General features: G+C 37.8%; 1 protein-coding gene across 1 annotated transcript; it reads left to right on the plus strand.

The window, feature by feature from the left end:
• The first annotated feature begins 3,472 nt into the window (after nt 1-3,472).
• Nucleotides 3,473-12,583, plus strand: LOC135874994 (gastrokine-1-like). The gene is made up of 6 exons (XM_065399963.1): nt 3,473-3,484; nt 5,968-6,021; nt 8,354-8,491; nt 9,344-9,454; nt 10,096-10,237; nt 12,513-12,583. The coding sequence occupies exons 1-6, from the start codon at nt 3,473-3,475 to the stop codon at nt 12,581-12,583; spliced, it is 528 nt and encodes a 175-aa protein (XP_065256035.1).
• The last annotated feature ends 256 nt before the right edge of the window (nt 12,584-12,839 follow it).

Here is a 12,839-nt window from a genome sequence, read left to right on the forward strand (position 1 = left end):
AAAATTTCCTTCCTAAATACTGTATTTCCCAGTTCTTTACAATAATCCATTATATTTTATTTTTATATCTTTTATGTATCATCTCTTTTACTTTCAGCATTCTTTCTTTCTTTGCAGTCTCAGCAGAGAGATCAAGGACTGAATGACCAACGGAGACCGAACTGCAGTATCATTTCAGTGGTGACTCCTGTATGTCGAATTTCATGTGCACAGCTCTCGCTAATGTCAACTCTCATGCAGAATGAGGTTTTATATAAGGTGACCACTTCAGGTCTGAGTATCCCTCTGTGAACCTGATCTTTCAGCTGAATATTCACATATCCCAAAGCCAGCTTCTTGGCTGCTTTTGGTCTAAGTCAGGGGGTTGCAAACTTTTCTCTTCCACATCCCCCAAATCAGCCACTTTTTCTCAGCTGTTTCACTCAAAGTCTGGTGACAACTCAAGGTCTGGTGACAACTGGTGACATCTGCACAGAGAATATGGGAGGAAGGAATGGAGCTGGACTCAGGTGCTGGGACAAAAGAAAATGCACTGTAAATGCTTGTAAAAATAGAGAAAATCAAATTAATTTCTTGTTGTGAGGAATTGTCAGTCTTTGTTATTTTCATGGGTCCAGGTCTGCCCTTATTTACACCAGTGCAATACTCTTAAAGTTAATGGAGTTACTCTTGAGTTACACTGGTATAACCAAAAGGAGAATCTGGCCCATTGTTTTAGCCCCAGCACCCACTGTAGATAATTTAAACGAAGGGATCTTGAAAATAGAATCAAGGAAAAACGTGTGCAATTTCAGTTCAAGACTGATTTCCAGTCATCCAGCAAATTTCAATGCATAAGGTTAACACCACATAGGAAATCAAATCGAACAAATTAAGATGGAAAAAAATATTGATACAAAAAACTCCCCTGTTGAATCATGGTTTCTTCGGGTGGTTTCGATAAATATTTGTTCCACCCAGAAGAGATAAGCTGACATGAGGGAAAAAGTGCCTACCACCACCTCAGAAACCAACAAACTGTACCACGCCAGCCTTTGCATTCTTTCGTTTTTGCATTAGCAGGACTTTATGTAAGGGCTGTAAAACAGGCTGTGTCTGGATTCCTGTACTGGCCAGGCATGAATGAAAATTGCTACGGCCATGTGGAGAACAGAAGATCCATTTTGTAAAGGATTTCTACATTTGGCTTCATTCCAAACTGGAAAAAAAAAAAAAAGAACATTTCAAAATTCTCTGTGAAGGGAAATTCCAAATCAGTTTTCACTTCAGGCCATTCAAAATGTTTCATTTTGACAGAACTGAAATGTTTTGTTTAAATTTCAAGTTTTTAAAAAGTTATATTATATATATATATCATTGTAATATATAAAACAAATAGTAAAATAATTCTAAATGCAAAGTCATTTCAAAATGAAAAATTGAAATGTTTCATTCCCATAATGTTGAAATGTGATGTTTCAACATTGTTGGAGCTTATTTTAAATTTTTTAAAATTAAATTTGCCAAAATGGACCCAATTTCACAAAGAATTTCGATTTTGACTGAACCACATATTTCAACGGAATATGGTTTCATCAGAGTTTTCCCAGTTAGCGCTAGTTGCTTCATTTTGATCACATAGTACATAACCCCATTTGTAATATCTTGATATTGGATCATGATGTGATAACATTTACCTACAAAAGCCTTTTTCCGGGGGTTTCATTCCCCAAGAGCAGGGGCAGGTTCAGGTTCAGGGTTCTACAAATCGTATGGTTAGAAAAAAAATTACTTGGGTTAGTCCAGCCCGAATTTCACTATTTCTAGTTCTGATCCTGCTTGAAAGGATGTGTAATGATGCATGAAAAAGCAAATATATATGTATAAAATGAAAATGTCTTTGGGCCTCAGAAATAGAATCTAATTCACTTTTGGTTAAAGTTGGTTCTTAACAATATGAGTTTCCCTGTTGTCTGATAACCTCTAAGAGTCTGTATATAGAGAGAAAATGTTCTGAGCAAAGCTTTAAAGATAATATTACAGGAAACATTGGCCAAGGAATGGGATCTTGTACAGTTGGAACTTTTCCTTCTCTGATTTCTACCATTCTATTTAGTTTCCATAATTTTGTCTTACAATCAATAACTCCAGCCATTCAAGTTTGCCAAACAGACTATATAAACAATGAAAAGCTGATGAGGGATTTGTAGATTCAGACTTCCAAGTGTGACACATTATCTGTGATGGCCAAAATGGCTTTGGTTATTGAACTCTTGGACAAAGGAACTTTCCAAGTCGTTGCTAATGATACCACAGAGATTAGCTAAATGGCATTACGTAACTCAGTTTCCTTGATCCCTTTCTCATAATCACTACCCAATTTATTAATGGTCTAGAAAAAAAGAGAGGAGTTGACGACATGAACAATGTACTGTTCTGTGTGTTTTGGATTCCATTGACAGCACACATATGCAGCTCCATTTGCCATCTGCAATTCAGATAGATTACAAGAACTGTAGATCATTCCACTCAGCAGTCTGTTGGCCTGAGTGGTCTCTACTTTATACCTTGTGCTAAATGTAGAATTTTACACCTCCTCTGCCTTCACTTAGCACAAGTGTAAATGACAACTCAGGATGCAAGACAACAGATAATGTTGCACCATCCCTTTAAAAGTCACAATGGTTCACTTCAAAGTAGCCTTAATGTAAATGAGAATCAGGCCTGATGCTTCTATATACAATTGGCTGCTTTAAATTGTCATAACTGCATTAAGGTTAAGGAAGCACATAGATTTGCACCATGGGAAGATCTGACCCAGTTGCTTAAGTTCTTAGTTTCATGAAGGTCTCTTTATATCACTCTGGCAATGTAAAGTGGGTGTGAAGTAGAGCTGGTTGGAAAATGATAATTTTTTAGAGAGTGTTTTAGTGAAAAATTTGTCTTTAATTTGTGTTGAAACATTTCAAATTTTGAAATGTTTCAACTAGACCTACAGCATCTCATGATTTTGTGGGGCCTGACTAATTTTTGAATGCTTGAGGCTGGCAATCTGGTATACTTTATCAATATTATGAATTATGGATATAAGATATCTGGGGTGAGGCCTTTAACATGCAGGCAAAATTTGTCACTGGGAATCTTGTTTGACTTTATGGATTAATCATCTAGGTTTGATTAAGCATTGTTAAAAGAAATGTACTGTGTGTAACTATAACAGAAAGTTATGATAAAATATATTGAGTTTACCATTACAAATGGTCTCTTATCTGCTACATGTGATTGACACTATCAGTCTGGTGACAAATTGCTTGTTAGAGCAATTACACCAGGAAACAGTGTGTAATGTCATAAATGAATGGATACATGCCCATAAGATAAGTTTATTTCAGTATTTAACCTTCCCGTATTTAACTTTGGAAACTGGTGTATAAAAAGTAGAAGGGTTTGTTTCATTTAGCCCAGCAGATTTTGAATCTCCTCTGCCATCAAAATGAAGGTCGCTGTGAGTACATTTACTACTTTCTTCTTATATAACAGGAATGTTGCACAGGGTTGGGATGTGACCATGCACACGCAGAACTACTGCTAACTTCATTAGAAGTTTTAGAAATTTTACTTTCAGCAGAGATTTCACTCCATAAGGAAATGGACCCATCTATGCATTAATCTCTAGAATTTTAATGAAAATAGGAGAGAATTTTTATCCCAGACTTAAATGCATGTTGTATTGTCTACAGAGTGCCCGATCCTCATTTACAGTACCTAAGCTTAAATCAGAAGCGATTCCATGAAATTTGAGGGGGTTACAACACTGGTGTATGATCACAGAAGTAAGGGGAGAATCTGATTCATAGAATCATGAAATGTGAGAATCTGGATATATGACTGGAGAGCAAAACTGTATTTAAACTCATCCTAGTTTGTTGAGGAATTAATTCTAAGACGTTACTGAGTCACATTCAGCACTTACTCGTGAGAAGCTCTTATGGAAGTCAGTGGGAGTTGACATCTGAGGAAAGATTTCAAAATTTGTCTCTAAGACAATAATTATGTCTTGAAATGACATAATGTAAAATTATTAAATGTTACAGCAATATATATTGGCTCTGACTTAGACTAAATAAATTAGGGAAGTTTGAATAATATTTAGCCTATGTAAAAATTATGTATGTATTTAGAACAGAATAACAAAAGCATTTAGCATTATTGTTTTCTGCAATAAATAAGACTGTGTCAGCCCTTCCATTATTTATTTCTGTATTCAGGGGTATTGTTAACATTTTCTTTGGATTGAAACAAAGAAGTGCTACTTATGTAATTTCAAGGTTTGTTTATGTTGTGTCTGTCTCAACTTGAAAATCAATCTCTGATGTGAACTCTTAAATTATGTCCTCTATAAATATCCAATCACTTCCAGCAAAGCATAGTCAGGTATTGAACCAGTCTCAATTTTGGTTTAGTTTGACTAGTCAATATGGGGAAGGAATTAAAGAGAATTCCCCTGCCCTGTGTGACCCACATGGGGAAGGGGTTAAGGAGCCATAAAAGCTATCCAGAAATGCACTTGGAGAAGTACAGAGATGCTACCAAGATGTTCCCTCGGGGCATGCCTCACCCTAAAGGGAGTGGAGAGGGGCAGGTTATGTATCTCTGCACTGTTCTCAGCACAGGACTGTGCTGATCAGGCATGACCTAACTCTTTATGAATACACATATAATGTAATGTTATTGCTCTGGTCAATATTCAAAATAAAAACATCAAGGGAAAAAATCAACTCTCTTTTAAAGAATGAAATATTCCATCCAAAGGGTTCACCTCCTATCCAAGAGTTTATAAGCTTGTCTCCCACATCCTGGACATTCCACTATTTTAAAATACACTTTTTTTTGGTAGGCTTTAAATACTCTCACAGTTCAGGGCAACTGCACATATATTCCCTTTCCATGGTCCATCAAGGACAAACACTCTACGCAGTCAGCTGGTCATCTGTCACCTCCTGACCAGAGTTTTTCCAGGCGGCACAGTTCCCTGATTACACTGTGATATTCCCAGCAAGCCAAACTATCCAAAAAGGCCAGTGTCTATGCTTTGCTTTCTCTTTGAAGGCTCTGAATGGCTCTGATTGCCTGCACTAACAAGTCAACACACAGCAAGTATATTTATTCTTAAGGTGAAAGCATTACAGAGAAAACATATTAAAAACAATAAAATAACCTACATGCCTCTTAATAAGTTTACTAGAGATCACCCCCCAACTCCATCAAAGGATCTGACAGGAGTTAGTCCTTCACACTCCACCTAGCCTTTTTCTGTGGTTACAAGTTCATAGCAGCCTTAGCTTAGAACCAGAACAACCATGAATAATTCAGTTTTTTCTTTATACAGCTTGGCCCTCTGATCGTGGCCTCAGGTGATCAGCAGACAAAGGCTTAGGGTGGAGCTTCAAAAGGGCTTTTGTATAACTGAGGGTGGGGAATTTGCATTCACCTCCCGCTAGATATTTATCAGGAAATACACTTCACGTGTACTGTCCCAGAAGACCCTTCTTCTTTGCCATATTGTTCAATATAGTCCTTTGATCATCCAGGCCCACAATAATACATAACCTTTACATTTGATACAATGGACTCCAAATATATTTGAACTTAATTCAGCAAGGTTTTTCAAGGATATTGCTGGAAATTGCCAAATCTGTTACAAATACTATGAGCCAAATGTTGCTCTTCTCACCTAGGCAAAGCATCCTGCCCAGGCTAATAGGAATTTGCATCAGAAAAAGTAACAGATTTACCCATATGATTATTTCAGCATATTTTAATAATCTTCAAATAGATTACAGGTTAGGATCCAGTCCAGCAAAGCACTTAAGCATGTGCTTAAATGTAAGCACATGCCTAAGCCTATTCTTAGACAACAAAGAACTTTTAGAACATGTTTTACCAAGGCAAGCACTTACATTGTTATGCTTCCAATGTTAATTTCAGATTGTGATTGCTGCTCTGCTCGGAGTCTTCCTAACTCCAATTTTTGCTAATGATGTAAGTATAATGATCAACTCTTATCAGAATGTTTCTTTTGGGCGTATGAGTTTTCACAGCTGAACAATAAATTTCTGAAAAGGAATCTAAGATTTCCTTAGTGCATTAAACTGACATAGCACAAGATTGTGTTTGCATGCTAAAGAAAATATTTAGTCTGTTTACTTACTCAGGGGGAAAACTCAATTATTGGCAGTTTAGGAAACATCAAATTATATATTGATACTAGTATAAATATTATGAAACCATTGGGTGGAGTGGTGGGATAATGATAGCATTGAGGATTAGATCACAGAAACACAGTACAATGATATCAATGAATGTCTGTTTGCAGATTAATGATGGGGAGAGCTGGATGGGAAACGTATTTTATTTTTCATGGCATTTGTTAGATTGCTATTGTAGGCAAGCTTATCATACCATCCCCTCCATAAACTTATCAAGCTCACTCTTGAAACGAGTTAGGTTTTTTGCCCCCACTACTAGTCTTGGAAGGCTGTTTCAGAACTTCACTCCTCTGATGGTTAGAAACCTTTTTCTAATTTCAAGCCTAAATTTGTTGATGGCCAATTTATATCTATTTTTTCTTGTGGTCACCATTGGCCCTTAACTTAAATAACTTCTCTCCCTTCCTGGTATTTATCCCTCTAATGTATTTATAGCATAATCATATTCCCCTCAGCCTTTGTTTGGTTAGACGAAACAAGCCAAGCTCCATAAGTCTTCGCTTGTAAGATAGATTCTCCATTCCTCTGATCATGCTAGTAGCCCTTCTCTGCACCTGTTCCAGTTTGAATTCATCTTTCCTAAATATGGGAGACCAAAACTGCACACAGTATTCCAGATGAGGTCTCACCAGTGACTTGTATAATGATAATTCCTTATCTCTACTAGAAATACCTCACCTGAAGCATCCCAGGATTGCATTGGCCTTTCTCACGCTACATTACATTGGTAGTTCAGTCACCCTGTGATTGATCAATACACCCAGGTCTTTCTTTTCCTCTGTCACTTCCAACTGATATGTCCCCAGCTTATAGCAAAAATTCTTGTTGTTAGTCCCTAAGTGCATGACCTTGCACTGTGCACTATTAAATTTCATCCCATTTCTATTACTCCAGTTTTCAAGGTCACCCAAATCTTCTTGTATAATATTCCGGTCCTCCTCCATATTGGCAATACCTCCCAGCTTTGTGTCATCTGCACATTTTATTAGCACACTCCCACTTTTTATGCCAAGGTCATTAATTAAAATATTAAATAAGATCAGTCCCAAGACTGATCCTTGAGGAACTCCACTAGTAACCTCCCTCCTGCCTGACAGTTCACCTTTCAGCATGACCTAGTGTAGTCTCCCCTTTAACCAGTTTCTTACCCACCATTTAATTCTCCTTTTAATCCCCATCTTCTCCAATTTAATGAATAATTTCCCATGTGGGACTAGATCAGTCAAATCTACTGCATTTCCTTAACTAGAAAATTGGGTATCTTCTCAAAGAAAGAGATAAGGTTGGTCTAGTATGATCTACCTTTTCCAATACCATGCTGTATTTTATTCCAATTACTGTTCACCTCTATGTCCTTAACTGCTTTCTCTTTCAAAATTTGTTCTCACACCTGGCTAAAAAAATTGAAGTCAAACTAATGGGCCTGTAGTTTCCCAGATCACTTCCCCCCCCACCCCCTTCATACTGTATTTGCAATTCTGCAGTCATAGGAGACTGTGTTTACAAATTAGCTCTGAGTTACTACAGAGAATTCTTTCCCAAGTATTTGACTGGTGGGTATTGCTCATATGCTCAGGGTCTAACTGATTGCCATATTTGGGGTTGGGGAGGAATTTTTCTTCAGGTCAGATTGGCAGAGACCCTGGTGGTGGTGGTGGTGTGTGTGTGTGTGTCTTCCTCTGCAACATGAGGCATGGGTCACTTGCTGGTTTGAACTAGAGTAAATGGTAGATTCTTTGTAACCCCAAGTCTTTAAATCAAGATTTGAGGACTTCAGTAACTCAGCTAGAGGTTATGGGTCTATTACTGGAATGGGTGGGTGAGGTTCTGTGGCTTGTGAACTGCAGGAGGTCAGACTAGAGGATCATGATGGCCCCTTCTGGCCTTACAGTCTATGAGTCCATGAGTCTAAGAACCTTTATGCTTTGGCTCAGATAGTTTTAGCAGCGTCCCAGCCACTCTACAAAGTCTCTCTGTTATATCCCTTTAACGTTATTTTAAGGCCAATGATTTTCCATAGCACTAGTTATGGAAATGGATTTATAGAACAGATCTTTAGAAATCTAAACACATACATGCTTGTCTTTTTTTAAAAAAATAAACAGAATGTGAATGAAAACAATCAGGGAAACGATGGCGGAAACTCCCACCAGACTGTGAGCATCAACAACGATAAGCACGTGGCCAACATTGACTCAAACAATGGCTTGAACTCATGGAACTCCATCTGGGACTATGGCAATGTAAGTGGCAAACATGCATTTTTGGAGACTCCTTGAGCCAACAGCTCTGCGCATTCTGCTCCACTGGATTGGGGCATCAATCACTAGTAAGTAACTGCACTGAAAACAATGGAGTTACGCCAGTGTAAATAAGACTCCAACGAGTCTGATTCTCCTCTCACCACCTGTGTTACGCTGATGTAAGTAACTAACTCCATTGGCTTCAGCGGAACTATTTTTGATTTATGCCTGTATAAGTGAGAGCAGAAAACAGGCTTGAAAAGAGAATTATTTTAGTTTTCATTAAAATTCAAAACTGGTAGAGTGGTTCTCACCGAAGCCAAGGAAAGTATGAGCAAGACCAGTTAGGTGCAAACTTTCAAACATACGCTTCACTTGCCATCTAAATCTGAATCCAGATCTTCCACGGCAAAAGAATCGAGTGTATTAGGAAAAGATTTTCAAAAATGCCTGGGAGTATCAATGGAACTTTTAGTCCTAAATCCTTTAATGGCTTTGAAAATGTCCTGATTAACCTTTTTACTACTTCTGGTACAATATATGTTGCGTCAGTATTATCAACTGAGCATCCATTCACATGCCTGAAACAGGAGAGCATACCAATCATATAGCCGCATTGGAATGCTTATTTGCTTCATCCATGATAAAAATGCCCCAGTCATCATGATAGTATGACTTAACAAATAAAATTCATCATTTGCTTGCACTATAGCAAGTCTCTACACATCACATTTCTCAATACTACTTCATCTATTTTTTAAGCCCCAAGTTCCATTGCTTATTTCATTTGTGACCAAAGAGAGGAGCTGTTTTGAAACAAAATGCCACTCTCTCTGTACTTTTATTTTGCAGGGTTACATTGCAACTAGGATATTTTCAAAGAAAGCCTGCATCATTGCTAAAATGAACAAAAACGTTATGCCTGATGTTGTAGAGCTTCCCCAGCTGATTAAAGAAAAGAAGGTAAGAAGGAGGGGAAAAAGTGGGGATGATTGGTGGGGGGTGGAGCTAGGGAGTTTGCTTGTGAAAATGCATCATCTTAAAATGGTAGAAAGAGGCAAAGGTTCCAGTAGCAAAAGGCACGTTTCTCGCCAAGCATGGTTTGCTCCAAGCCTTTATTCTGGAGCCTTAATGCCTCATTCTTTGTTGCCTTGCACTTTCTGCAGTCATTTACAACAGAACAAAGCAGGTGTAAAATGCTATTAATCTGATCAGGTAGTGTTTTATAGTCATTTTGCACTCTCTTAGCAGTCCGTGGTGAAAGTGACTGCCCAGGGTGTGGGTTAATGGTGAACTGGACCCCTAGTTTGCATGAGTAGTGATAAAAGAAAAAGGTTTTTACATGACAGTGGAAATATTGGCAGCACTTCACTATTCCAATGACTCTTTTCAGTGCCCTTTTGGGGTCTTCAGCCCCTAGCCCTTCGTGGATTCTCCACTTGTGCCCTATGGAAGAGCTGAGCAATGGAGCTGACTCTCAGCTTGCTCCTGGTATCGTAGGCTGTACCCACATTGTCACAAGCTGTGCACTCTTAGGAATGTCACAAAAAGGATCATGATTTTATTCAATGCTGTTATTCTGGCTTTGCTTACCGAATGTTTAGAAAGCCGGCTCTCAAGGGCCTCCCCCAGTGGAACTGCAATTCGCTGTCTCAAAAACCAGAGTCAGTGACCTGGCCCCATATGGGAAGTCCGTTGAATCTATGTGCAGAGGAATTTCAACCTATGTTGCTCGCGAAGCTCATGGTGAGTACAGATTTAACTAACATTTCATGCTGCAAAACCACCCATTGAATTTACAATATGAAACATGGCAAGCGTGTCACTTTCCTACATGGAAACGGGCCAGAAGCAACCTGGGATATTTCAGGAAGACATCAGGATCTGAACCCAGATCTGGATCTGAATTTTGCAGGCAATCTCTATAAGGGGCTGAACCCAAAGTTCAGATCCCACCACGCCTGGATTTTATGGGGTTCAAAATACAGAAAAGAATTTTGCAGCTCAGGCTCTCATCTAAAATTTTAAATGAATATTCATACAACTTTCTTTCCACTCCACAAAGTAATGGAGAAATGCAAGGATTTCTTTATTCCCTCATCATCCTTGCAATCTCCTTGCAGAGCAGGTTTAGAGGCTGTTAGAGCTGCATGTAACTTGTCCACTCTCCACTCTATTCCCTCATCTTGTAGTATATCACCCAAAGCAATTTTATCTGCTCTCAAGCATTGCAACGGCCTTCCAATCAATTGAACTCTTAAATGAGGTTTGATAGCCTCGAAATCTTTCTCTATAAATCAGAATGCTAAAAATCTGAGGAAGAATATAATTGAGAGCACTAAATGCCTCATTCCATTTCCCATGACAAAACTTCTATTTACTTTAATGGGAAGCAGGGTCATTTTGATTAAGGATAATGGAATTTTTCATAGAAATTTAAAGTATTTAAGGTATGTAAAAATAATATGAAGTCATGTAATGTTAGGATCTTACTTATTTCATAGCACTTGTATGGCCAAATTATTGTGATAAACTTCCTTTATTGTTTGAAACAATGGTGGGGGGGAAATGGAGCTGTCTGTGGAAATTGCTAAAGCATTCATTTTCCACCACTGGCTTTTCCTTCTTTGTGCTGAACATTGCTCCAGTAACTGATGAAGACTGACTCATGTTTGAAGTTTGGAGAAATAAGAAAAATCATCACATTAAAGTAAAAAACTACTTTTTCTCTGATAAACAAAGACTAGAGCAACACAGCTGCACCGAAACAAATTGTTTAAATCTGTTTGCTTAAATCTGAGTCTATAGGTGGCATAATTGCCTTCTGCAAATCACGGCCTCATTGTAGATGAGAAAGAGATTGGTCTTTTTATTTTGATGAAGGTAGGTCATGCTAGCTTAGGTCATGTGTGTATATAGGACAGAGGATAAAGCCTTATATGCCATTTAAATTCCACTTCTGCCCTTTTTAATAGTTTAAGTTGGACTTAAGAGATGCATTGAACTCATGCTGGCTCTCTCCACAAAGGTGAACTTCACCTGGATTTGTGAGGATCTAGATGGTTCAGAGGACAATCTTATGGCAGAAGTATCTCCTTTCAGCAAAGTGTGTTGAGATGCCATGGTATTGCTCTGAAAACCTCGTAGTCTCCCTATTCAGTAGTGCATTTTTTTATTTTTTTTTTAATTATTTTTTGGAATACTCAATAGTTGCCAGTTTTTTATAATGTAGAAACCCAGCGTGACTTTAAGACTGGTACTAAACAAATAATTATTCTATTTCAGAGTTACTGGGCCCTATTACCCACTTTGTTACTCCAGTTTTGCACTGTGGTGATTGCATTGATTTCAGTGCAGCTGTACTGAACTAAAATTAAACCAACCCAATGTTGAATCTGGCCCATTATTTCCTTTTGAGTTGAATCTTTGCTACTTATTGTTAGCAAGATTTTAAAGATGACTGTAATCAGTACTGAAAAATAAAATGAAAAAAATTGAAGAGGCCTCAAGACATGGAGGGATAAATCATTCTCTGTTGATTGTTGACATCACAGTCACACAGATATGCCAATACGGGCAGTGTAAATATCTAAGATGGAAGAATAGATATCCAAGTACTAATGTCCAAGTGGTCCTGAAACTGAACCAAAGCCCATGGAAATAATCTTTTCATTAACTTCAGTAAGCTTTGGGTCATGCTTCAGTATATTAAAATTCTGCATGCAGGAAAGGAGTTTTTTTTCTGATTATAGTAACTCATTGTCATACAAAAGAATTAACTGTAGGGCAGGTGGAATTTTAATGCTGTTGCTCACAAATTAATAATCCACTGATTCCCACATCATGATAGTTCATTGAGGGTTTTTATTAGATGGCATAGACCTTGAATAGTTTGGATTGAATGGGAAATGGTTTGGAATGTTCTTTGCAGGAGAATTATTCAGGACTGTAATGAATAGATGACTATGATAACATCCTTAGCCATCACCTGATATTCATTTTTGTTTTTCTTTTTCCTTAGGAGACAATTATTCTGGACAATGTTTCAAGACTAATATAATGCACATGATGACATTAAACTATTGCAGCTAAACTGCATCTTTCAAATAAAATCGTTGCTGATAGAATCCTGCTAGCAATGCCCCCCACTGATTAGAAAAATAATATTTTTGTTGCAGTTCTTTTCATCATCATGTTATCAGATATTTATTTTCCTCTCCTCCATATGTTTTCTGTGTAGAACAAATCTAGGCTGTTACAATATCTGTCAATAAAAGGAATTAGTCAGTTATGCCATGTTTCTAATCATTTCTGTCTTCTGTCACGGATAATGTTTCAGGATGTGATC

Source organism: Emys orbicularis, chromosome 2, assembly GCF_028017835.1.
Source record: "Emys orbicularis isolate rEmyOrb1 chromosome 2, rEmyOrb1.hap1, whole genome shotgun sequence".
NCBI classification, from domain to species: domain Eukaryota; kingdom Metazoa; phylum Chordata; order Testudines; family Emydidae; genus Emys; species Emys orbicularis.